The following is a 24,889-nucleotide window of genomic DNA, read 5'->3' on the forward strand; positions in this document are numbered from 1 at the left end:
TACCACTTGAGCCTGAGCACCACTTCCGGCTTTTTTTTTCTATGTATGTAGTACTGAGGAATCAAACCCGGGTCTTCATGCATGCTAGGCAAGCACTCTACCACTAGGCCAAACTCCCGGCCCCTCAGAGGCAACTTTTTTTAGATAAAAGGAAAAAAAATGACATTGCAAGTAAGTGTTGGAGGCTCATGCCTGTAATCCTAATAACTCGGGAAGCTGGATAACGGCAGGCAGGAAAGTCTGTGAGATTCTTATTTCCAAAAAGCCAGAAGTAGAGCTGTGCCTCAAATGGTAGAGAACTAGCCATCAGCAATAAAAAGCTTAGAGCAGGCCTAGGCCCTGAGATCAAGCTCTAGGACTTGGGAGCATGTTCACACACACACACACACACACACACACACAACTATTCTCTAGGAAGAAAAAAAGAACAGAATCTGCTGCTTGAAAGCATACATTGTTCCAGGAAAATTAGATGCAGAACATGCCCCACTGTGACATATTTGAGTTATGCTATTAAAGTTCAAGAATTTAAAAACATCTTCAGGCAGGAAAAGAAAATCATTTACAAGGGGTAAAAATCAGGCTGGCCTCCAAGAAGTTGTTCAGATACACAGGCCACAGGCTGGACTCCTCCAACATGGATGGGGAAGTCTGGAGACTGGGGTTTAAAATTCTTGTCTATTTTGACCCCCTTACCTCCTCTCTCAGACTCCAGTGGGGAAACAGACCCTGCCCCCAGGAAGCTTCTAGTCCAGCAGGAAATCACAGTCCCCACCTTCTGGGACTAGGTTCTTGCTCCTTAGAATGCACATGTATGTATATATGTATGTATGTACGTGGAACTGGACAGTGTTCCTAAGCATTTCACTCAAGGCTGACACTCCATTTTCAGTTTCTTGGTGATTAATTGGAGTTGAGAGTCTCACTGGACTGGCTGGGAGTTTTGCCTACTGGTCAGAGTGCTTGCCTGGCATGCACGGAGACATGGGTTCGATTCCTCAGTACCACCTGCATAGAAAAAGCTAGAAATCATGCTGTGGTTCAAGTGGTAGAGCTCTAGTCTTGAGAAAACCTAAGGACAGTCCTCAGGCCCTGAGTTCAAGGCCCAGGACTGGCAAAAAAAAAGAAAGAAAGAAAGAAAGAAAGAAAGAAAGAAAGAAAGAAAGAAAGAAAGAAAGAAAGAAAAAAGTCTCATTGGACTTCCTGACCAGGCTGGCTTTGAATCTCAGTCCTCAGGTCTCAGGCTCCTGAATAGCTTAGATTATCACCAAGCCCTATCGTGCCTCCTGCTTCCTGTTGAACTCTCTTTCAATTTCCTACATTTTACCCTCCCTGCCAGCTCTGACACAGATTGTCTCAGGTTTCTAGACATCCAGATCCAGCCCTCCTCAAACTCCCTCTTCCAAAACACTCATTCAAGCCCTGGAGTCCTGGATACCTCCAGTAGCCCAGCCTGGAGCTGATGCTTGGCTTAGAGCCTGATGAAGACACAGATTAGACCACAGATTAAGCCACCACTGCTGTCCATTGAAATGCTGCTACATGGTCCTGTCAGTGCCCTGGGAAGGGTTTGACATTATCAAAGCAGCTCAATAATCAGCAGTGACTGAGGTGGGCCCCAGTGGCTCACATTTGCAATCCTAAGAGACTGAGATCTAGGGATTGTGGTTCAAAGCTGGCCCAGGCAGGAAAGTCCCTGAGACTAGGGTGAAAAAGTCAAGTAAGGGTATGAGAACCCAAACCAAAGCATGAGACCCTGAGTTTTCAAGTCTAAATTCACAATTCACACAGACAGACAGACAGACAGACAGACAGACACACACACACACACACACACACACACACACACACACACACACGATGTGCATGCATGCGCAGCACAGTTTTGGATTGAAAAGATGCCCTACCTCCTCTGTTCACACCTCTAGACTGAACTTCTTTCTTGCTTCCTATCAAGCCTAGTCTTCCTTATCTGCTTATCTCCCGAGAGCTCACCTGGACAATGTTCCTCAGACTCCTCTCCTCTTCATGGTCACTTCCTTCTGGAACATTCCTTCTTCCATCTCATATGTGAGAGGCAAAAGGGATGGCTCTCCCAGGTCTCTTACATCGGTAACAGGCCTACCTTGTAGGCCAATTCTCTGCCTTCTAAGGTAACCTTTAAGTCATCCATGACTCCCTTTCCTCTTGGTCTTCTATTGTGTGAAACCTCTAAAACAGATCAATTCCTCCCTTAAAACATCCCTCTCATAATCCTCTCTTCCATCCATTTTTCATCCTCACTAAGCTGTATGTAGAGCCTCCAAACTGATCTTCTGGTCTCTGTCCTCATTCATCCTTCCTTCATCCATCCATTCATCCATTCACTTTCCTAAAATTCACCCATTGCATTCTTACTTGAAAACTTCCAAGTCCCCTCTCCTCTACTAGCAGACCAAGTCCAGATCCTTGTTCTAACATTGTGAGTTCCCAAATTCTCCTTCCCAGCCTCTTCTACTTTCTGCATGAGAATCCTCTGTTCCAACCAGACTGACCCATTCACCAAACACTCCTGACTTCCTCTCGATGTCTTCTTTTTTTTTTTTAACTAGTCCTAGGCCTTGAACTCAGGGCCTGAGCACTATCCTTGGGCTTTCTCAAGGCTAGAGCTCTACCACCTGAGCCACAGCACCATTTCCAGCCTTTTTCTATCTATGTGGTACCAAGGAATCAAATGCGGGTCTTCATGCATGTAGGCAAGCCCTCTACCACTAGGCCAAAGTCCAGACCCTCGATGTCTTTTTTGTTTGTTTGTTTGCCAGTCCTGGGCTTGACCTCAGGGCCTGAGCACTGTCCTTGGACTTTCTCAAGGCTAGAGCACTACCACTTGAGCCTCAGTACCACTTCCAGCTTTTTTCTATGTATATGGTACCGAGGAATCGAACCTGGGTCTTTGTGCATGCTAGTCAAGCACTTTACCACTAGGCCAAACTCCCAGCCCTCTTGACGTCTTTAAAACTGTCTTTCTCAGGCTGGGGGCTGGTGGTAGAGTGCTTGCCTAGCATGCATAAAGCCCTGGGTTCATGAAATTCTCATTTTTCCAGTAGTCTTATTCCTCTTAAAGATCTGACTCTATTCCATTATGATGTCACAGGATATATCATCACCTTGTTCTGTTGGCTTTCTACAAATACCCCACTGACTTCCAAAAGGGTGGACTGTGCTCCTTTTATTGGTTCTCCAAAATCCCGGGACACCATTAGACAAATAATACTTTTGCCTACCTTTTCATTGCTCATGTGGAACTAAGCATTGTCAATTCCCAAGATTGGAAAATCTCACCAGATTTCCCAGAGCGGGAAAGGCAATTCTACCACTTAGCAAAGTCACTAACACGCATGTTCCTGAGCCATGTTTCTGCAACAATTAGTATGTAACCCAAAGCAATTATACATGACCTGTAAGCCCTTAGTAATTACCCTATGAACTTACCAATCATTCACAGCAATTAGCTGGAAGCTAATTTGCACTCTAAAGTTCCCACTAAGAAGGCAGAGTTAACTCCATTCCCCACTGCTGCCAGGGATGCTATCTCTCAAGTAATTACTCTGATGGGAGTTTACTGTCTAATTACATGCGATGGCTTTTTCTGCTACTTTAGGCCTGGGAAATGAGATGAATTTATCCTATCCTTATGCCAAAACACATGAATGTATTGTTTGATGGTCAAATATGATAGACATTATTTAAGAAATTCTTGATTTATATCCCAATTAGTATAGTGTTGTTATTATATTTACATAATGAGAAAAATAACATCTTAATTTAATTCCTATTTTCTGATGATGGTACTTTGGTCTTTTGGTGTCTCTCTAAACACTTTTCTATAAGGCAAATGTCATCTAGCTTCAAGATAATCCCATGGGATCCACAGCAGGCAGCCATCCTCATCTTCAACAAAGGACAAACTAAACAGAAGGTTTGGTAACATGCAGGAGAGAACAAAGCTAGCCAGGCTTCCCATCCACGAGAAGACGTGCATCCTCCAGCCCCCTGCAGGACCCCACCAAGGAAAGGGCTACATCAGCACTCACAGCACCACAAGGCTGCTGAGGTTCTGGAAGGCGTAGTCTGGGATGTGGTGGATGCGGTTGAGGGCCAAGGTCATGGCCTGTAGGGCAGGAAGGTTGTTGAGGGCCTTGACGGGGATCTCTGTGAGCATATTGTCATCCAGCCAGAGGTGGCGGAGGGAGGTCAGCCCCTCGAAGCTCCTCTCCGGGACCAGCGAGATGAGGTTGGCATCTAGACGCCTGGTGGAAGAGAAGATAGGGAAGAGTTGAGCCAGGCACCGGTAGGTCAAGCTCAGGCAGGACCAACCAGCCCCCTGATGAAGCCTCTGAAGTACCAGAGACTGAAGTTGTGACTTGGTTCCCGTGTATCATGCACCCTTTCTGGCCTCCATTCCAGCCCATAATTCTAATTTCTGCATGCCACACATTTCTGTTAATGGCGCCCAGCTTTTCCTCTCAGGCTCAAGATTAGCCCCATTGTGCCAGATGCTGAGGCTCCTGCCTGCCTGTAATCCTAACGACTCAGGAAGCTGAGATCTGAGGATCAAGGTTCAAAACCAGCCCTGAAAAGGTCATGAGACTCTTATTTTCAATCAATCAGCAAAAAGCCAGAAGTGGAAGGGTGGCTCAAGTGATGGAATACTGGTTTGGATTGAAAAAGATAAAAGATAACACCCCAGGCCCTGAGTTCAACCCCAGTGCACACAGAGAGATTAGACCCATGGCCCAGTGAAGATACACAGTGTTTCTCCCCATCTCCCCAGGCTTCCAGACCTTTTCCATAGCACCTCCGTTCCATGTGTGACACTGTCTTTCCCAACCCTATCTACTCAGAGGCCATGTAACAGTTTTATCCCCAGCATTAGCACAGGAAAATATCCCTGTGCTCCTAACTAAAGATGTAAGCCACTTTCTGTCACCCACTGCTAGCACCAACTATTTCCTATCCTCTCGAGGATAACTTTGTGGAGATCCTACTGAATTCCTGGAGTGCCTGGCTGGATCAATGATCTATGGGAGGTGCCAGCATGCCATAGACAGAACGCTCGATTGCTGCTTGTCAGAACAGGTGAACAGATGGTATGACTATGTCTATGCACAGAGGTTCCAGGCTAACACGATAACTTCTGATTGAGCTCTACAAGAGTTCAATCAACAAACCAAGGAGATTGCTACCTTCGATTTTTACCTATGTGCTCAAGTCATGTTATAGTCTATCAATACACAATGTCTCTGTCTCCTAGTCTGTCTGGGACTTAGACTGAACCTTATTCATCCTGTGATGCTGGCACTACAGGCAGAGACAGGCTTATTTGTGAGCAAACTGGAGACGCTAGGATGAGCACACTAAAGGAGCTATGTCCTTAAACGGGACACACGTGGATTTTGATGTCAGAGAAGCTGGCTTTGAATCCCAGCTCTTTGGTTCACTAGCTGTGTGACCTTGGGCAACTTGAGCTCCGTTAAATGAGGGAGCCACTCATGATGTTGCTGAGAGGCCAGCGGCCACCTACTTGTACCTGGCCCTGTGCCCAGCATATGACAACTGCTGCTCAGTAAATGAAAACAGTGATTATTATTGGTATCATGGTTGTCACTTAGAGCCACTTGCAGCCCAAGGCTTCCAGGAAGGCAGCAGCATTCCCCACCGGGAGTCAAACATTGCGGCTCTGAAAATTTACCCATCAGGTTGGCAGTTGTAAATGGCAATGCCCAGACCTGTCAGACCAGCCAGGCCCCTGTCCCTCCCTGCCCCCCCCCACCTCCAGTGGGTTGTTAGGACTTTTCCATCTGACCTCATAAAGCTAGCTAGATGTGCCCTCTTCCTCCCTCCACACAAGCACTTGAGTTTTTCTGTCTCTACACCAGCATTTGTGATACCTCACCTCCTCCCACTCCTTGTTCAAATCCCGTCTTCCCTGAAGAAAGCTGTCTAAAAGCTACCTTCTGCCCGATGCTAAGTGTGTGTCTGTGGTCCTAAGGAAAGCTGAGCCCTTGGTGCTGTGCTCCCAAGATGGCCTCTCCAGGCCAGGAAAAGTCTGGGGATGTTTTGAGGAGGATCCTTGCCGGGATCCTGACGGGATGGTCTCTCCCAGCTTCCTTGGTGTGCTTGGTCAGACTGCCAGTTTGGGATTCGGAAGCAGGAGATTCAGAGGGCTTTCATTCAAAATCACTGAGAGGAGGCCATCTGTCAACTAGGCCTTGTGCTAGGTGCTTGATGAATCCAGCATCGGACACAGTGTCTACTGTGACACATTGTCATTCACATAACCAGGATGAGTTAGACTTCTCATCTTCTGAGTCACTGATGATCCAGTCTAAGAGCAAGGTCTCCTGAGACCAGCTGAGCGCCAGACCAGAGGAGCAGTGACCTTCTCCTCCTCATTCCATCTTGCTCTCTTGCCCAGCTACCTGTGGTCACCATATGGAAGATTCAGTGCTTTAAGACATGAAAGTGCATACGAACCAATGAATCACCTAGGGGTCATAGCTAAGCATGGCGTGGCACACCTATGACCTCAGCACTTAGAAACCTGGGGTGGGAGGGTTAGGAGTTCAGGGTTAGTCTGGACTACATAGCATGAAACAATAGCAATATAAACAATAGCAATATAAATTGGGTTCTGGGGTGAGGCCCAAGATTCTGCATTTCTAACAAGGTCCAGATGGTACTGATGTCAGTGGTTTCCTGTACCCTGTGTTGTGGAGCAAGGACCTAAGGGAAGGGATGTTATGTCCTCCAGCGCTGGAGTGGAGTGGGACTGGGAGGTCAGTCTGAGCAAGTCAGGTGACTTAACCCTAGGCCTCCTCAATAGGTGGCCAGGTAGGTGTGCAAGTGCCAGAGCCTGCTGAGGTGTGGGGTGAGGTATTACAGATTGGTGCCGAAATCCGTGACCTTGTGGAGTGTGCCAGTGTCGTGGCATGATGGCCAGGGATATAGACTTTGGAGCTGGACGATCTGAGTTGGAATCTGAGCTGTGCCATCTCCCTGATGTTTGACCTCGTTATACTTCTTTTTTTTTCATTTGCACACTGTCAACCTTCCAGTCTATGGAAACAAGTGACTTGATTCAAGGCACCCTTTTAGTGTGCATTCTCTCAGCAGGGCTTCTAACTCTCTGAAGAACTGATGCTAAAGCAGGCTCCAGAGTGAGGACTGCTTCCTGACGTTACCGGGCAAGCCAGGGGCCGGGAGAGTAGGCAAGGGTTATATCTTCTTACACTTTTGTGATCCGAGCAGTGAAGGGAATTAAGCTGTTTGCTGAAAGAATGCCATGCATTTGTGGTGTGAGTCGGGCATCCTGGCATTCCACTCAGGCCAGCTGAATATGGGGTGGGCTGGGTGGGTAGTGTTCATGGATGTAGTGTTAATGAATATAGTGAGTAAAAATGCATGCATTTCAGAAATCATATTCAAATTATTTTAATTTCATATAACAAATAACCTTTAGCATATAGATGTCTCATGCAATATTTTGGGACCATGCCTGATGAAGTCTGAATTTCAGCTACAGTAGAAATAATTTCTTAGTAGAAGTGGGTCCCCTACATGATTTATATCTTATATTTTATATTAATATTTTATCTGATCCAGTTGAGGACCTTTTAAGCATCATCAAGTATGGCCCCAGATTTTCTTCTTCAGCCAGTGGCATGGTTATCCTGGACTATTCTCATTTTCCTCCTCCCCTCCTAATAAGGAGACTGTCTAGAGGGATCTGAGGACTCCAGAAAGGAAGGGAACATCTGGCATTTGTAGGTCCTGGTGGCTTTGACTGTGAGACCCCTTAGATGTGATGCCCTAATTGCCCAGAGGGGAGGCAAGCAGAGGAGGAAGGAGTAATTTTGGCCCACCCTCCCCCTTTTATTTGTTGGTCTTGGGGCTTGAACTCAGGGCCTGTGCACTGTCCCTGAGCTTTTTTGCTCAAAGCTAGTGCTCTACCACTTTAAGCCAAAGCTCCACTTCCAATTTTCTAGTGGTTAATTGGAGAGAAGAGTCTCGTGGACTTTCCTGCCTGAGCTGGCTTTAAACCCCAGTCCTCATATCTCAGCCTCCTCAGTAGCTAAGATTACTGGTGCCCCCTACCCTTTTTTACTGAGCATGTCCCCCCAGGGGCCTTTTGAGACTCCCCTTGTCAACACCCTAGCTACAGAGAAATCCTTCCTACTCTTTCCTTACCCAGCTTGCCAAAGGAACTCAGCCCCTTTGAGCCAGAGCTGAGGCTCCCCAGGGATCCCCAGTCCTCGGTGGCAATGGGCCCTCACTCCTCCATAATCTGGGGCTAAAAAGGGGCTGAAGGAGCCTCTGATCAGCAGAATCCACCACTTGAGACATGGATCTTTTTGAGCAGCTCCCCAGCGGCAGGTGGGAGAGCCAATTCTGACTCTGGTTTGGCAGCAGGAAGAGAGCAATTATACCAATTAAGCTCTGGAATAAAATCAACAGCTCGTCTCTTTCTCCCACGTGGGCCTGAGCCCCTCGAGTGCTTTCTGATTATAATTTTTACCTGCGGTAATGGGGCAACTTAGCAGGGCCCAACAGGCCAGTACGGGCTTGCCTGGGCTCTGGGGAAAGAGCTTAACCTCTCCAGGGCCAAACTGCTCCTCACACTCCTACCACCAAGGGCTGAAGCTGAGGCAGAAAGGGGGCAGATTGAGGGTGTCTGGTCATAGCACACTTAGTGAGTGTGGACCTTGAGGAGGTCCCTCTTGAGTAAGAGCATATGAGGACCTTGCAGGGAATCAATTATAGCAGCAGAGGTTTAGATTAGACAGCAGGCTGTTCCTACCAGTAACCCACAAAGGCCACATGTAAACTCAGAACCACATGCACTGGAGCCTGACAGAGCCTACCAGCCTCCTTCATCTCATAGGAGCAGCCTGAGACATCAAAAGAATGCCCAAAAAGCCCAGCGCTAGTGGCTCCTGCTCATAATCCTACCTATTCAGGTGGTTGAGATCTGAGAATCCTAGTTTGAAGTCAATCTGGGTAGAAAAAAATCCATGAGCTTCTTACCTTTAATTAACTAGCAAATGGCTAGAAGTAGAGGTGTGACTTAAGCAGTAGAGTACCAGCCTTGAATAGAATAGCTTCAGGAAACTGAGTGCCAGTACTCATACCTGTAATCCTAGCTACCCAGGAGTTAGAAATCTGAGATTGTGGCTCAAAGCTAAGGGAGAGTGTGAGGCTCTGAGTTTAAGCCCCAGTATTTTCTCTTTCTCCCCCCACCTCTCTTTCTCTCTCTCTAAAGAATGCTCAAAAATCAGGGCACTACCAGCCTGACTTCTGCACAGAGATGTGAGGACATAGAGATTGCTCTTGGCTATTGAAAATGTATTTCTAGGGCCGGGAGTTTGGCCTAGTGGTTAAAGTGCTTGCCTAGCACGCATGAAGACCCGGGTTCGATTCCTTGGTACCACATACATAGAAAAAAGCCAGAAGTGGTGCTGAGGCTCAAGGGGTAGAGCTCTAGCCTTGAGAAAGTCCAAGGACTGTGCTCAGACCCTGAACTCAAGCCCAGGACTGGCAAAAAAAAAAAAAAAAGAAAATGTATTTCTAATTGGAAACCAGCAACTCTTTCTGCTCACAGAAGACTGGACTGATCTGATAGACTTTTCTGGAATCTTTTTCTCTACTCCATCCCTATCCTACTTAGACCTAGTCAAATACAAGACCAAAGGGACAGACTCAGGTCTAAAGGACCTGCGGCTGACTGCACTTGCCTTCCAAGCTCCAGCTGACTGTGAATCTAGAGGTCATCGTGACCTAGAGACACCAACAGGACAGCAGGGTAAAAGGAGACTCAGGTTAGCCATGACTTAGGTCCTCTCTCTAGCTCTGGGCTACATGATGCAAGAGGACATAGACATTGTAGGACAGGGGGCCTCAAGATGAGAGAGGTTGAAAACCAGAATTCATGAGAAAAGATACCCTGAGGGGCCCTCCACAGGGCTGGACACATGCATGAAGGAGCTTTGCTTCCTACCCAACCGGAGGCAGGTGGGCCTCCCGGCCTCCATGACCTAGTCCTGCTCTCCTAAAAAAGGATCTCCAGCTAACCCTAGGGCTGCCTTGGCCTCAGCCTGCTAGGCTATGCAGAGAAGGGATGGGGGCAAGTTTCCCCTCTTCAGATTCTGAAAGCTCAGTTGTTGACCAGTGTTCAAACTCTGATATTGGTAAAGCTCCTCTGGCCTAAGCTGACTCAGGCTGGCCCAGTCCCCGCTGTAGCTGTTAAGCACTCATGAGTTTTCTGAGTAGGACTGTTCATAATTTGCTGGACCCAACGCAACATGTGAATGCAAAGCCCTTGTTCAAAAACCATGTTGAATTTCAAGATGAGAGTAAAAGGCCTATCCTAAGCACAAGGCCCTGCGGACGGTGGGGCCATGAAGTCAGCCCTCTCTCAACTGCTGTGGGTCCAGCTTCCCACTCTTCTCATTTCTGGGACTGGGAGAAAAAGGAAGAAGCTGGGAGGGTAGAGACCTAAACCCCACTCAGGCCCTGTGTAGGGGCAGACTGACTTTCAGTAGACTGTGGGAAGGGAGGGAAGAGGGAAAGGGAAGAGGAGAGTATCTCTCACCCTAATGGGGGTGCAGAATTAAAGGAGAATATTAAATAAAAGGAAAAGTCACCACTATAGAAATAGTTATTCTATAGGAACAAGATTCCACATAGGTGCTACTGGTCGCCTAAAGGGACCAACAGCCCTGACCCAGAGCTTGTCAGTGATTGCAAGGTTTCCAGCAGGGAGCAGGCTGGCACCTGCAGAGCAGAGGAAAAGCCCTGGCCTCCCCCGACCACCCAGCCACCGCACCAAAAGCACAGGGCTCCATAGGGAGGTGTGTGACCTAGCCCTACTTGGCAGCTGGGCTTGTCCACTTGGGACCAAGTGAGCTACCCACAGATGCCACCAGCTTAGGCCTAGGGACTCATGTGTCTTTCCTTTGCAAATACCAATGCTGCTCCAAGCCCTTTGTGGTTCCTATGGCGTCTATACAACCTCTACTGCCCTCAGGGTCCCCCTACTGTCTGTCAAGTTGCTTGAAATGGCCCTCGTGACAGACACACTCAATCCACAGATTAACAGTAGCAAACCCTACCATTATACCAATACTGTGGTCAGTTCTAATGCCAGCATCCCAGACACAGGGGGCTGGGAGAACTTCAAACACGGCTAGTGTTAGCAAGGAACCTTTGGGTTTTTTTGTTTGTTTGTTTTTTGTTTTGCCAGTCCTGGGCTTGAGCTCAGGGCCTGAGCACTGTCCTTGGGATTTCTCAAGGCTAGAGCTCTACCACTTGAGCCTCAGCACCACTTCCAGCTTTTTTTTTTTTTTCTATGTATGTGATACTGAGGAATCAAACCCAGGTCTTCATGCATGGTAGATAAGCACTCTACCACTAGGCCAAACTCTCAGCCCCCCTCCACAAGTTTTTTTTTAACAGTTTTATGACATTTTAATTGACACATGCAGCTAGTGGCTGTCAAACTGGAAGCTCTGAGAAATTAGCTCATGTCTGTGTGAGAAGACATTCTGATACAGAGACCTGTCCTGCTCAGTGGGAAGCTGAACTAATAAACAAGCAATAGTGAAGCTGGGAACATTGAGCTCCTGTGTCATGGTGGGAGGAGTGTCTGGGGATAGTGCACATTGAGAACTGAGGGGACAAAGTCAAGGATATGAAAGCGGATGGGCTTCCCGGAAGAGGTGACAGGTAACATCCATATTGAGGCTTGAGGAATAACTGTGGGAACACAGCAAGCTCTGGGCCAGAGAGATGGGAAGCTGAGAATTAATTCAGTCAAAGTAGAGGAACAAAAGGGCAAACTTTAGACATGTGGGGGAGGGAGGCTTGAACTCAGCTATTTTGCTTAAGGCTGGTGCTCTACCACTTGAACCACAGTTTCATGTCCAGCTTTTTGCTGATAAATTAGATTAGGAGTCTCATGGTCTGTGCTGCCTGGACCTGTTTCCAACTGAGATCCTCAGGTCTCAGCCTCCTGAGTAGCAAAGATTATAGGAGGGAGCCACAGGTACCCAACCAACTTTGGACTTTTGAATGACTTTACCCGAGTGTTCACCTCAGTTGATTTTTCTCCTGAAAAATTGCCTGAAGACCCCAGATTGCATAGAACATCTGAATGAGTTTTTCCTGAAACTAGGCCACAGTTATATTCAGCTTGTGTTTTCCTTTTTGCAGTGCTGGGGACTGAACCAGGGCATACCAGGAAGCTGTTCTACCACTCGTGAGAGAATGTTTCTGGCAGAGGAAAGAGTAGATACAGAGGTCTTTAGCAAAGACCTCCATGAAAGAGAGAAGCTAGCCAACTGCATGTGCTGAGAGCAGAGGGTGTGGGTAAGGCAGAGAAGGTGCCTTTGATAGGAAGGAAAAGATAGTTGGGAAGAATTTGTTGGGAGGGAAGAGTCTGAGTCTGAGAAAGACCTCTCTGGAAAGGTGCGGGGAGAGGCTGGTGAGGTGCTTACACATCTGACAGAGCTCTGAGACTGCAGGAACCTCTGTTTCCCCTCCCTGGTATCTGTTTTCACTTATACAGGAAAGGAGTAACTTAAAGGTTCTGTGGCTCTGTCTTACTAAGAATCTAAACCTTCTTAGGCAAATTCTATGCTGTGCCCATGTGTTTCCCAAGACAGAGAGCTAGCTGAACAGGCCATGTGACAAGCATATAATGGCATGCCAAGGCCCCAGCAAACACCACCACCTCATGCATCTCAAGGAAACTAACATCTTACCATTTTGGAGAGTCCTTTTCTATTTTTCTTTTAGGATATAGAATTGGTCTGCTATTGTTTAAGAGAATCTGGCAAGTATTATTTGGTAAGCTTTTAATAGAGAATCACTTTTTTTGAGGAGAGTAACTTTTGAAAAGGAGACACAGACATGGAATTCAGAGAGCTCTGAGTCAGAGATATGAGGAGCTGGGAAGTCAGGCCATTAAAGTGGAGGAAAGCAATAGCTTTCCTTTGAATTCCTCCTCCTCCTCTTCCTTCTCTTCCTATTCTTCCTCCTCCTCCCCCTCCTCCTTTTTGCCTGGTGTTAATGATTGAACCCAGGGACTCACACACATTAGGCAAATATGTCACCAGTAGCCTACATACCCCAGATTCAAACCTGTGTTCTGTATTCATCAAGTTATGGGCACTGGGCAGGGAATGTGCCAATGTGCCTCAATGGTACAGAGCTTGCTTAGCATGTTTGAGATCCTGGGTTCCATCTCTAAAAAAAGGAGCACTCCAAGCCTTGTTCAGAGAACGTCTTGTGAAGAAGAGCCCACTACTGTAGAAATGAGAGCTGCAAGGTACCCCATTCACCCAAGGAACACTGCAGGACCAACTGACTTAGCCAGGGTCAGAGAGTAAAGAGATGGGGAAATGGGCTTTGAGTCCAGGACTCTCTGAGCAAGATTAGTGGTCCCTTGATCCTATCCCTTTACTGGCTATGTCCTCGGAAAGCTGGGGTTCCGAGAGCCATTTTCCACACCAGCACTTGGGCCCCATTCCTGGTGCCACAGTCATGGCTCTCTGCATATGGAGCCTATCACCAGGCCTACTAGGCCTTCAGAAAGAACCTGTCCAGCCTACAGAGTCCTAAAACTAAGCTCCTTGGGAGTCAGAGGCTATGCATGCTCAGGGATGGGTTCTCAGGAGTGAAAGTCATAGAGATGAGAGGGGAGGCCAGCTGAGCCAGAAAGAGCTTGAAACTTCAAAGGACCTTGTTGTGGGGTTGGGGGAAGGCAGAAAGAGCGTTGAACTAACCATCGCATTCCTGTACATGACTTGGGAGACAGGGGCAGTTTAGGGTTAGGGCATCCCTTTTCCTCCCTCTCCTTATACAAGGAAAGGTCTTAGTTTGCTAGAGGAAAGGGATTTCACCAGTTCTGATTTATACCACCTAATAAGATCCTTCCCCTTTTACTGTCAGCCTTCCGATAGATCAAAAGTGGAATATTAAAATGAAGGCAATTCCAACTTGTTCTCCAGGCCATGCTAATACCCAAGCCACCCTTCCCCTCCATCTGTCAGGAGAATTGATGGGTGCTAGAGCCCCAGGAGGCAGGGAAGCTGCTTCCTTTGTATACATCAAAGACCATACCTGAACATTCCTGCAAGCCATTCCTTGTGTTGTCTTCAGCAGCAATATATAAAAATAAGTATGCACCCTCCAAGGGGGGAGGTGGGCAGGAGACTGTGTAGCCTTTATGAGCTTCCCCTAAAGACATGGACCTAGAGATCTGGGCAGAAGGCCAGCTTTGTGGGTGACAATCCGGGAATCTGGGGGTGGGGAATACAAAAAGCTATCTCATCTCTCTCTCTCCTATCCTCCAGCCATTGGATTCCAGACATCAAATTGGTTTCTGGGGACCTGCCTGGCTGGCTGGACGTGTTGGGAGCTGGGTCCTGTGGTTGCTCGGGCCTGGATGCCTGCCCTTGGCAAAAGCAGCTGAGGCTGATAAAGAGACAGATGAGGATTTTCCCAACTTGCCTCTCCAGACAGGACACAGTGATGTCAGAGTTAAAGGTGACAGACTGCGAGTGACATCCCAGTGTTTTAAAGATACTATTAGCAGACATTGAGATAGACATCAGGAAAAAATTAAGGCATGTATCAACACTTGTAAAGGTACCATGGGAGAAGGCAAAGAAGAGAGCAGAAAAGCTCATATTAGTTTTGGCTTTGCTTACTAAGGATTCAAGCCCTTCCCGTAATCTATTTTCTACTTTCTCATCCTCAAGAGCTCCCAGGGTCCCTGTGGGCTGGTGTGAGAACTGAAGAAGTCACACCTGTATGGTATTAATCCTTCTCAGCCTCTCTACCTCCTGTCTGTCCATGCATTCATTCACTCACCCACACCTCATCCAACCATTCATCTACCCACCCATCTCCTCACTCATCCATCCATTCATCATCTAACTATCCATCCATCTACCCACCCACCCATCCATCTACCCACCCACCCACCCATCCATCAACCCATCCACTCATCTATGCATGCACCTATCCATCCATCTGCCCACCATCCATCTATCCATCCACCACCTATCCATCCATATGTCCATTTATCTACCTATTCACACATCCATGCATCCATTTATCCCTCCATCCACACAAACTAGGGAGTCCTTTCCATGCCGTGATTTTGCTTTGCTTAGAATCATCTGTGTTCAGTCAACTCCAAAACTCTTCAGTTGGGCTTTTGAGATCCCTTCCCTGAATGACACTGTCATCAGCCTTACTAAGTGGAAAGTCCTCCCAACTTTCCATTTGAGCTAAAGAAGCACCTCTCTGCCTTTCTTTGTCTTGCCCAGAGTCTGTGGGCATCCATCGCTGCATCTTTGTATAGACTAAGTCCTCAGTTTCAATTGTTTCTCCTCATTTCAAAGCTCTACTTTAAACATCTGTTTCTAGAGCCTTCCCACACAACACACCTGGTCCTGCTCCCTCCAGTTCTCAGCCTCTCAGTCCTTCCTAACTGGTCCCCAAGACCCTCCACTCCCCAGCCTGTGCTAGCACTGCAACACATGGGCACACAAGCCACAATCCCTCTCCTCCAGTCCAGGGACGAAACAAATCAACCACATTCAAGTTATGTCCAGTTAAAACAGAACTTCAGAAAGGTCAAATGCTAGTGGCTCACTCCTGAAGTGAGGCTGAGATTTAAGGATTTCTATTTGAAGCTAGCCAAGGCAGAAAAGTCTATGCGATTTTATCTCCAATTAACTAGCAAAAAGCCAAAGTTAGAAGTGGAAGCGGTGATCGAGCACCAGCTTTGAGTGAAAAAGTGAAGGGACAGCACCCCTGCCCTGAGTTCAAGCCCTAGTATAGACACAAAAAATTAAAAAGGGGCCGGCATGGTGGTTCAGGCCTGTAATCCTAACTACTCAGGAGGCTGAGAGCTGAAGACTGTGGTTCAAAGCCAGCCATGGAAAGACAGTCTATGAAAATCTTATCTCCAATTAACCAGAAAAAAGCTAGAAGTGGAGCAGTGGCTCAAGAGCTCTAGCCATGTCTGAAAAAAGCCCAGAGACAGTGCCCAGGCCCTGAGTTAAAGCCCCAGCCCCAGCCCCCCAAAATAAAATAAAAGGAAGGAAGAGTTAACCATGTTTTCACTTAAATTCCTTGGAGAGAAAGGCAAACAAGTAAAACTAAGACGTGGACCAAAAGTAGCATGAACCCAGAATCTGAGCTTCCTGCCAACTCTGAGGTGAGAGGAACTCTCGAAAGTGCAGGGGATGTGTGGGGACCAGTGCAGCTCTGCTGAAGGATGCCCTACTCCCTCCCTCTCCTCTGCCTACACTCAATCAGAACACTGGCAGCCATGTTCCTGTGCAAACGTGCTTTCAAAATAGTCAATGTGCCACTCACCCCACCTCCCCCGCCCAGGCTTCACCTCACTAGAAACAGTGTGACAAGGAGGGGACGGGAGGAGGCAGCTTGCACCTAAGAGTGAGCTTCTTGACAGCAAGGGCTCTCCTGAGGCAGACAGTGGACAGCTTTGGTGGCCTCTATCATGACATCTTGAGATAAAGCAGCAATTCTTCTCCTCTTCCTTCTCCTCCTTTTCTCCCCTCCTTGTTCTTCTCGTACTATGTAGTATACGCTTGCTTTGAACTCCCACTTCTGCCACCTCAGCCTCCTGAGTTGCTGGGGTTCCAGACATGTACCATCACGCCCAGCAAAGCAATAGTCCTCTACCTTAGATTCACAGTTGCATCACCCAAAAAGCTTCTCAAATGATGGGACTTACAACACCTCTCTAAGTTTTACATCGGGTGGCTCAGAACATAAGCCTAAGCTGAGTATCGCTTACAGTTTCCTGGGCTGTAACCAAACCCGGTGTACACTTACATATAGTCGGTGCGGAGAATCTGATAACCCACCCCACCATTGAGGGAGAGATACAATGACACAAAGCTACAGCAGATGCATATCTGCTTAGATACAGAGAATTGGCTGGGAATTGCACACACCAACCTCTTCTCTAGGTATCTATCTGAGAAGCTGATTGAACTAGGCCTGGATAGAGAATGATCAAAACCCTGAGAAACTGACTTTAACCCCCACCCCCTCAGTGACAAATGCTACATCTAGATGAGGTCCTTCTATTCAAAGGTCTTTTCAAACAAGGACCGAAAGAGATATTTTTACACTGGTATTCCCAACAGAACTAGTCACCATAGCCAGCAGATAAAACAACCCAGTAGCCATCAAAGGGACAAGGGAACAGACCAAGTGTGACCCATATGTACAATGGGTGATTCTTTCACCTCAACATGGGAGGGAATTCTAACACATTACACTGTGAATACTTAGGACATTATGCTAAGGGAGATAAGCCAGTCTCAAAAGGGGCAAATACTGTATGGTCCAAGGTCTATGAAGCACCCAGAATGGTCAGAAGTTGCGTGGAGAACCATTGCCCGGGACCCATGAGGGTTATTGTTATGGGCACAGAGTTTCCATTTTGCAAGATGAACAGAGGTGTGTGCATAGACATTGGTGGCAGTTGCATAACAGTGTGATTTTACTTAATGCCGCTAAAATATACTTAAGGTAGATCCAAGGAGCCCAAGAGGACAGCTTCTGGGAGCACTGCATCTGGTACAGGGCCCATTTAAAAGCATTACAAAGCCAGTGCCAATGAATCACACCTGGAACCCTAGCTACTCAGGACCAAGGTTTGAAGCCAAGCTGGGCAGACAAACCTGAGAGATTCTTATCTCCAATTAATCACCAAAAAGCCAGAAGGGAAGTGTGGCTAAAGTGCTAGTGTACCAGCTGTGAAAAAAGCAAGCTGAGCAAGAATGAGGCCCAGAGTTCAAACCCCAATTATTAATAATAATTGTCAATAGCTACTCATTCTTCTGAAAGTTCTAATGTATAGGAAAAAACAGAAGTGAGTATCAGTATTACTTACAAATAACATTAGATACCTACAAATCATACACTTAAAAGCCTAAGAGAATCAATATTGAAACCTTAAGGTGAATAAACAAATTCAATAAAGTGACTAGATACGAGTAAAATGCACACATACATCCTGTGTGCATATGGTATAAATTCACACTATGGTTTGAGTGTGTCTCCCGAAAGCTTCATGTGCTAGAAGCTTGGTTCTCAGTGTGGTGATGTTCACAGGTGGAAGAACCTTTAAGAGGAGGGGCCTGAAGGAAGCTGATTAGGTCTGGGTGATATCACCCTTAGAAGGGGTTAAGGTAGGTCTAGAGGGCTCCCACAAGATCTCTCCTTCTTGCATGCACTCCTACTGAGACACTAGCCGCCATGTTGTGATGTGGTCAGAAGACCCTTTCCAGAGGACTTCTAAAACCATGGGGTGAGTAAACTTCTTTTTCTTACAAATTACACCGCTTCAAGTATTTCATTATATCAGTGGAAAACAAATGAAAACAATACCCCAACACGTCCCTAAATACCAACAACAGGCGCAAGATGCAATGGTGCAAACATTCCCTACAAATCAGGGAAAGCTACCAAAGAAAGCTCATAAATAATAGGGAAAAATCTCCTAAAGCTACAAAAAGATTACTGAGATATATAAAAGTTGTTTTGAATTAAGAGAAATAATATATTCTGTGGGAGAAGACTAAATTTTGTTAAGTATGTAAAGTGTTTACAATTTACTGTATAGACAATGTAATTCCAATTAGATCTCCTCAGTAATTTTTGGCAAGAAGTAGAAGCATTCTCTAGAAATAAAATTAAAACCTGGCATGCTAGTGCAAGTCTGTAATCCTAGCTACTTGGGAGGTGGAGGTAGAAGGATTGTAGTCTGAGACTGGCCCAGGCAGATAGGGAGATCCTAATCTCTAAAGGCAAAAGATATAATGCCTGCCAGGCAAGTGTAATGCCCCAGTTCAATTCCCAATATCACAAAAAGGAGGAAAAGATTAAAATTTTCACTAAACAATGAAAGGTGAGAAAAAACTTGACAAAATGTGGATTGGGTGCCTGGTGCAGTGGCTCATGTCTGTAATCCTAGCTACTGGGGAGGCTGAGTAGCCAGCCCAGGCACTAAAGACCATAAAATGCTTATCTCCAATTAACCAATAAAAAAACTAGAAGTGGTGCTGCAGCTCTAGGGATAAGGCGGTAGCCTTGAGCTGAAGAGCTTAGGGGCAGTGCCCAGGTCCAGAGTTCAAGCCCCAAGACAAATAAACGACAACAAAATATACATACATATATACATATATATATAGATTAGGATTTCCTTTATCAGATATTGAAATACCACAATGAGCCATTAGAGCAAATAAACAAGAAGGGCAGAGCTGCAGGAAGCAAGATCGACACACAAAAATCAGATCTACGTGTGTAAACTTGCATTGGGCAACCCAAAAAAGGAAACTAAGAAAACAATTCAATTTATGAGTATCAACAAGAGTAAATTTACCAAAACAGTGAAAAACTTGTACTCTGAAAAGTATAAACATTGCTGAAGAATTACCAAAAAGTAGAAACAGCTCAAATGTTTATCAGCCAATAAACAGATAAAACAAAACATGGTTTATCCATATAATAGAATGTCATACAGTTAGAAGACAGAGGTAGGAAGGTGGTGAGTTTAAGGCTAGTCTGAGCTACATAGTAAGACCCTGTCTTTAAAACAAAACAACCAAAAAGAATGAAGTTTGGATACATGCTGATAAAATATAGAAGAACCCTGGAAACCTGGTCAAAGAAGTCATATGTCAGCCAGGCGCTGGTGGCTCCTGCCTGTAATCCTAGCTACCAGGAGGCTGAGATCTGAGATTCGTGATTCAAAGCCAGCCTGGGCGAAAAAGTCCATGAGACTCTTATCCCCAATTAATCACAGAAACAGCCAAAAGTAGTGGTGTACTCAAGTGGTATAGTGCTAGCTTTGAGCAAAAGGAACTTTAGGGACAGAGCCCAGATCCATAGCTCAAGGCCCAGGACCAGAAAGAAAAGAAAAGAAAAGAGAAAGAATTTCCTTTGGAGATGATGAAAATGTTCTAGAATCATAGGGTGTTGGTGGTTGCACAACTTTGTAAATAAACTAACCATCACGGAGTCACATACTTTCTAACAGGGCCGGGAGTTTGGCCTAGTGGTAGAGTGCTTGCCTTGCATGTATGAAGACCTGGGCTCGATTCCTCGGTACCACATACATAGAAAAAAGCTAGAAGTGGTACTGAAGCTCAAGTGGTAGTGCTCTAGCCTTGAGAAAGTCCAAGGACAGTGCTCAAGCCCTGAGCACTGTCAGGAAATAAATAACTAAATAAATGAATAAATAAATAAAATAAAAACTAAAAGTTGAACATGGTAGCATATAGCTATAATCCTAGAATCTGGGAAGCTGAGTCAAGAGGATAAGGAGTTCAAAGCCAGCCTTGATTATAAAGTGATATTCTGTCTCAAATGAAACTAAACCAAAAATAAAGATAAAATTCTTAAGCTGGTGAAACATCAATGTAATTCTGAAGAGACAGCCTCAACCTAATGTATTATAAAGAACTATGAGTTTGTAATAGAGTTTGTACATGTATAGAGGAAAGACACAGAACTGTTAACAAGCATTGTGTCTGGGTGGTAGATAGTGGCTGATTTTTATTTTCTTCTTATTTATTTTTTAATTTTTTTTGTATTTTCTAAATTTTCTACAATGAGTCAGAACAAAAATAAACATGTTTTTTAAAAACCAATTGCGTCAGTGTGTAATTAAGTCCCTGGCTGTTGGAGTGAGGGGGGCGGAGAAGAAAAGGGAGGGAGGGGAGGGGAGGGAGCCTAGCCTGTAGCCTGGCAGGGAAGGGCACTGGCAGGAGGAGGAGAGGAGTTGTAAGCTTGCAGTGGGAAGAGACTCACCTGCTTCAGCTCACCTTCTTTGTGCTCACCTTTCCCTGGACTTGACCACATAGCCACTGCAGTGTCCCCTATCCTGCTCTATCCTCCTAACTAGCCTCAGTCCTGGCCTCCAACATGGCCTCTGAGGCCCACTGAGAACAGCTGGAGGACCACACTCTCTCAGACACATCTATCACCCAGGAGGACGCTATAGCACCTTTGCTGCCTATGAGACAAGCCTCAGTCCCCAGAGGGCCACTGAGACCTGCCCTGCCCACCTGTTTCCTACACACAGGAGTGTGTGTGTGTGTGTGTGTGTGTGTGTGTGTGTGTGTGTGTGTGTGTGTGTGCATGAGCTGGTAACTGGGCCTTAAACTCAGGGCGTCAGTCCTGTCCCTGAGATTTAAAATTTTTTGTATTGTTATTATAAGACGAGATACAGAGAAGGGTTACAGTTACATGAGTTGTTCCTAAGCTTTTTTGCTCAAGGATGGTACTCTACCACTTGAGTCATAGCTTCCTTTCTGGCTCTTGGATGGTGAATTGGAGATGAAAGTCTCATGGGTTTTTCTGCCCAGCTTCCTGAGCAGCTAGGATTGCAGACATGAGCTACTAGCACCTGGCCATACAGGGCTTCTTGCAGACACCACGGTAAGTACAGAAGGCCAGACCTGCCCCAATCCCAGCTGCCATTCTCCAGAAGGATCACAAGTCCCCCAGATCCTGAATTTGCTGTCATGATTTGCCCTGGCTCTTCTCCTAGCATGAAAACTGTGCACTCATCTCTACCAGCTCACCTCCTAGTCCACCTTCCAAGCCAGCACAGCCTCTGGCCTGCTCTGTACTCTGGGCCTCATGGACTGGCATGGACTATTGGTGACCCTGTCTTGAGCCTCTGGCTTGATGATGCAATCACTGAAGCCAGCTACAGACAGACACACATCTTCCAAGCAGAAAGAGTGTCAGGATGATCCACACACACTCGCTGGGTGGGTGGCTCACCCCCAAGAGGGACCAGTCCTGAACTCTGGAGCTGAGCAATTAATTGTCTGTCCCTCCCTGGATAACAGAGTTGTGTGGCCAGGCCTGGTGGGGATAGAGAAGCCCAGTTCTAGCTGCTAGGTCTTCCCACTTAGGATTCTCCAGGGAAAGGGCAGCTTGTAGAAGACAGTGCTGGAGTCTGGTGTGGCAGTGACGTTAATAACAGGCCCACTGCTTTCTGTGCACTTGGTGTGTCTTGTACAGTGCTCTAGCTACAGCAATCCTCTCCCAAATCTTCTAGTTGACCTCTTTGCTATTCCCAGTGTACAAAGCTAAGGCTCAGCATATTGAGACTATTTATCTATGACCCTTTATCTAGAAAATGGCAGAAATGGCTTTCAAAGAAACACAGTAAAGGGGCTCTTCTTCAGATCCTTTCCAGGTAGAGAGCCTTGCTGCTTTTGTCCATGGTTTCCTTTCCCTTTCAAGTAAACATACTTTGTTTATGAGAGAGAGAGAGAGAGAGAGAGAGAGAGAGAGAGAGAGAGAGAGAGAGAGAGAGAGAGAGAGAGAGAGAGAGAGAGAGAGAGAAAGGGAGAGAGAGAAAGAAAGAAAGAAAGAAAGAAAGGAAAAAAAGAAGGAAAGAAAGGAAAAAAGAAAGAAAGAAAAGAAAGAAAGGAAGAAAGAAAGAAGCTGGGTGCCAGTGACTCATGCCTGTAATTCTCCTCCTCAAGAGGCTGAGATCTGAGGATCATGGTTCAAAGCCAGCCTTGGGACAAAAGTCCATGAGACTCTTCTTTTCCCCTCGGTTGTGGGCTTGAACTCTGGTCTTGGGCACTGTCCCTGAGGTCTTCAGCTCAAGGCTACCACTCTCCCATTTTAGCCACAGTGCCACTTCCAGTTTTCTGGTGGTTAATTGGAGATAAGAGTCTCATGGATTTTCGTGTCCAGGCTGGCTTTGAACAGAGATCCTCAGGTCTCAGCCTCCTGAGTAACTAGGATTAGCCACCGGTGCCTGGCTCCACAAGACTTCCAATTTCAGGGGCACTGTGGCTCAGAGTAGTAGAGCCCTAGCCTTGAGCTGAGAAGCTTAGGGATAGTAGCCAGGCCTTGAGTTCCAGCACCATGACTAAGAGGGAAAAAAAGAAAAGTAGTAAAGCCAGATAAGCAGTGACTTACACCACTAATACTCCTCCTCATGAGGCTAAGATCTGAGGATCACAGTTGGAAGCCAGTCCAGACTAAAAAATCCTGAAGATTCTTATTACCAATTAACATTGAAAAAACTAGAAGTGGCCTAGCACTGGTGCCTCACACCGGGAATCCTAGCTACTTGGAAGGATGAAATCCGAGGATCACAGATCAAAGGCAGCCCAGGAAGGAGAGATCATGAGACTTGTATCTCTAACCACCAGAAAACCAGAACTGGCACTGTGACTAAAAGTGGCAGAACACTAGCCTTGAGTAAAGAAGTTCAGGGACAGCACAGCACACAGGCCCTGAGTTCCATGATGAATAACAACAACAACAAGCCAGAAGTAGAGGTGTAGCTCAAGTAATAGAGTACTGGCCTTGAGTTGAAAAGCTAAGTATGATCACAAGGCCCTGTGTTCAAGCCCCAGTGCCAGAACAAGAAAGGAAAAGAAAAGGGAAGGGAAGGGAAGGGAAGGGAAGGGAAGGGAAGGGAAGGGAAGGGGAAGGGGAAGGGGAAGGGGAAGGGGAAGGGGAAAGGAAAAGGAGAGGAGAGGAGAGGAGAGGAGAGGAGAGGAGAGGAGAGGAGAGGAGTATGTAAGGTCCCACAGCATCCTTTCAGCCAAATGGACACAGATTCCTCTGGCTGTCGTTATCAAAAGTTCCAGAAAGAACCACTCCTCAGGACATAGGTCTCCTGGTCAGGGTCTCCTGGCTGGACAGGTAAAGCCTGAAGGGATGGCATAGGTACCACTTGGACACCAGCCTGGTGCCATGTTCCCACTCACCAAATACTCCCGAGGCTTTCTTGCCTTTCTTTCAAGACACGGAGCCTCTTGGCCGCAATCAGATTCTGTCTTACCAAGGACAGGGACCAGCCACAAGGGGTGCCCATGTACCCGACTGAGCATGAAGCTATTTCTCAGAACTTTCCAGACTTACCAAAATATTACTGCTTAGTGTCTCAGCTCCCTAAATTTGAATCCAGATCTCTACCCAAGATCTAAAGGTATAGTTGCCAGAGTATATGGGTATGTGCCCACACACTGTCCTCTCCTCCAGCTGAATTTGGTGCAGCTTCTTCTCTGGCAGCAGGGAGATGCTGGCCTTTGGCTCAGCTGGTGTTGCCGGCTGCATTTCAGAGCATTCCTGCTTCCCCAGGCCCATTGGTACTTTCCTCTAGCTACAGGTTCCATCACACAAAGCCTGAGCTGAGCCCACCTTGTAGGTAGAAAGGCCAAGACTGAGAGATGAGAAAATGTTAAGGATCCCTGTCTCTGGGATTTAGCATTCCTTGGATGTCCAGAGCACATCCAGGGGGACTTTCAGGAGGAGGTCTGTGCCGCCATGGCAGAGGAGAGAGCATTCCAGCCTGAGGAATACCGTAAGAGAAGCCTTAGAGATAGAGGAAGACAGGTTCTGAGAACGAGAGAGGAGGGGGAGGCAGGGGGATTTGTTGGAGTGGAACAGCTGCTCAGGGCTCAGTAGGCAGCACAGCGCCCTCTGATTGGCAGCACAGCGCCCTCTGATGACCTGGAGGGGTGCTGGGCTACTCTTCACCACACTCATCCTGGTCCACCATGCCTGACAAATGACAGACCACAGAACCTGGGGCCTGCTGCTTTCGCTGTTCCCCCGCCAGCTCCCAGCCCAACACACACCAGACTGCCCTCCCTCTTCAGTCCTCTTTCTCCTTCTTCTTCCCCCTTTCTCTTTCCCTCTACTCTATCCTGCCTCTTCTCCTGGCCAGGTGGAGTCCTCCCCCTTCTCCCCCCACCCCCTGCCCTCCAGATGTTCTGAGGGGGCTTTACTATAAGGCCCTTCAGGGCCC

General features: G+C 46.8%; 1 protein-coding gene across 3 annotated transcripts in view; it reads right to left on the reverse strand.

Moving 5' to 3' along the window:
* Lgr6 (leucine rich repeat containing G protein-coupled receptor 6) overlaps positions 1-24,889 on the reverse strand; it is a 115,607-nt gene that overhangs the window by 46,085 nt on the left and 44,633 nt on the right. For 2 of the 3 annotated variants that reach the window (XM_090341423.1, XM_090341422.1), the window contains one exon: positions 4,074-4,289. In XM_090341423.1, the coding sequence (XP_090197549.1) occupies positions 4,074-4,289 (216 nt within the window). Of the gene's footprint in view, positions 1-1,995; positions 2,004-4,073; positions 4,290-24,889 lie in introns of those variants that run through there. The other variant, XM_090341424.1, reaches the window with a different exon arrangement.

The sequence above is a fragment of the Megascapheus bottae genome, chromosome 10, assembly GCF_031878675.1.
Source record: "Megascapheus bottae isolate mThoBot1 chromosome 10, mThoBot2.hap1, whole genome shotgun sequence".
Taxonomy (NCBI): domain Eukaryota; kingdom Metazoa; phylum Chordata; class Mammalia; order Rodentia; family Geomyidae; genus Megascapheus; species Megascapheus bottae.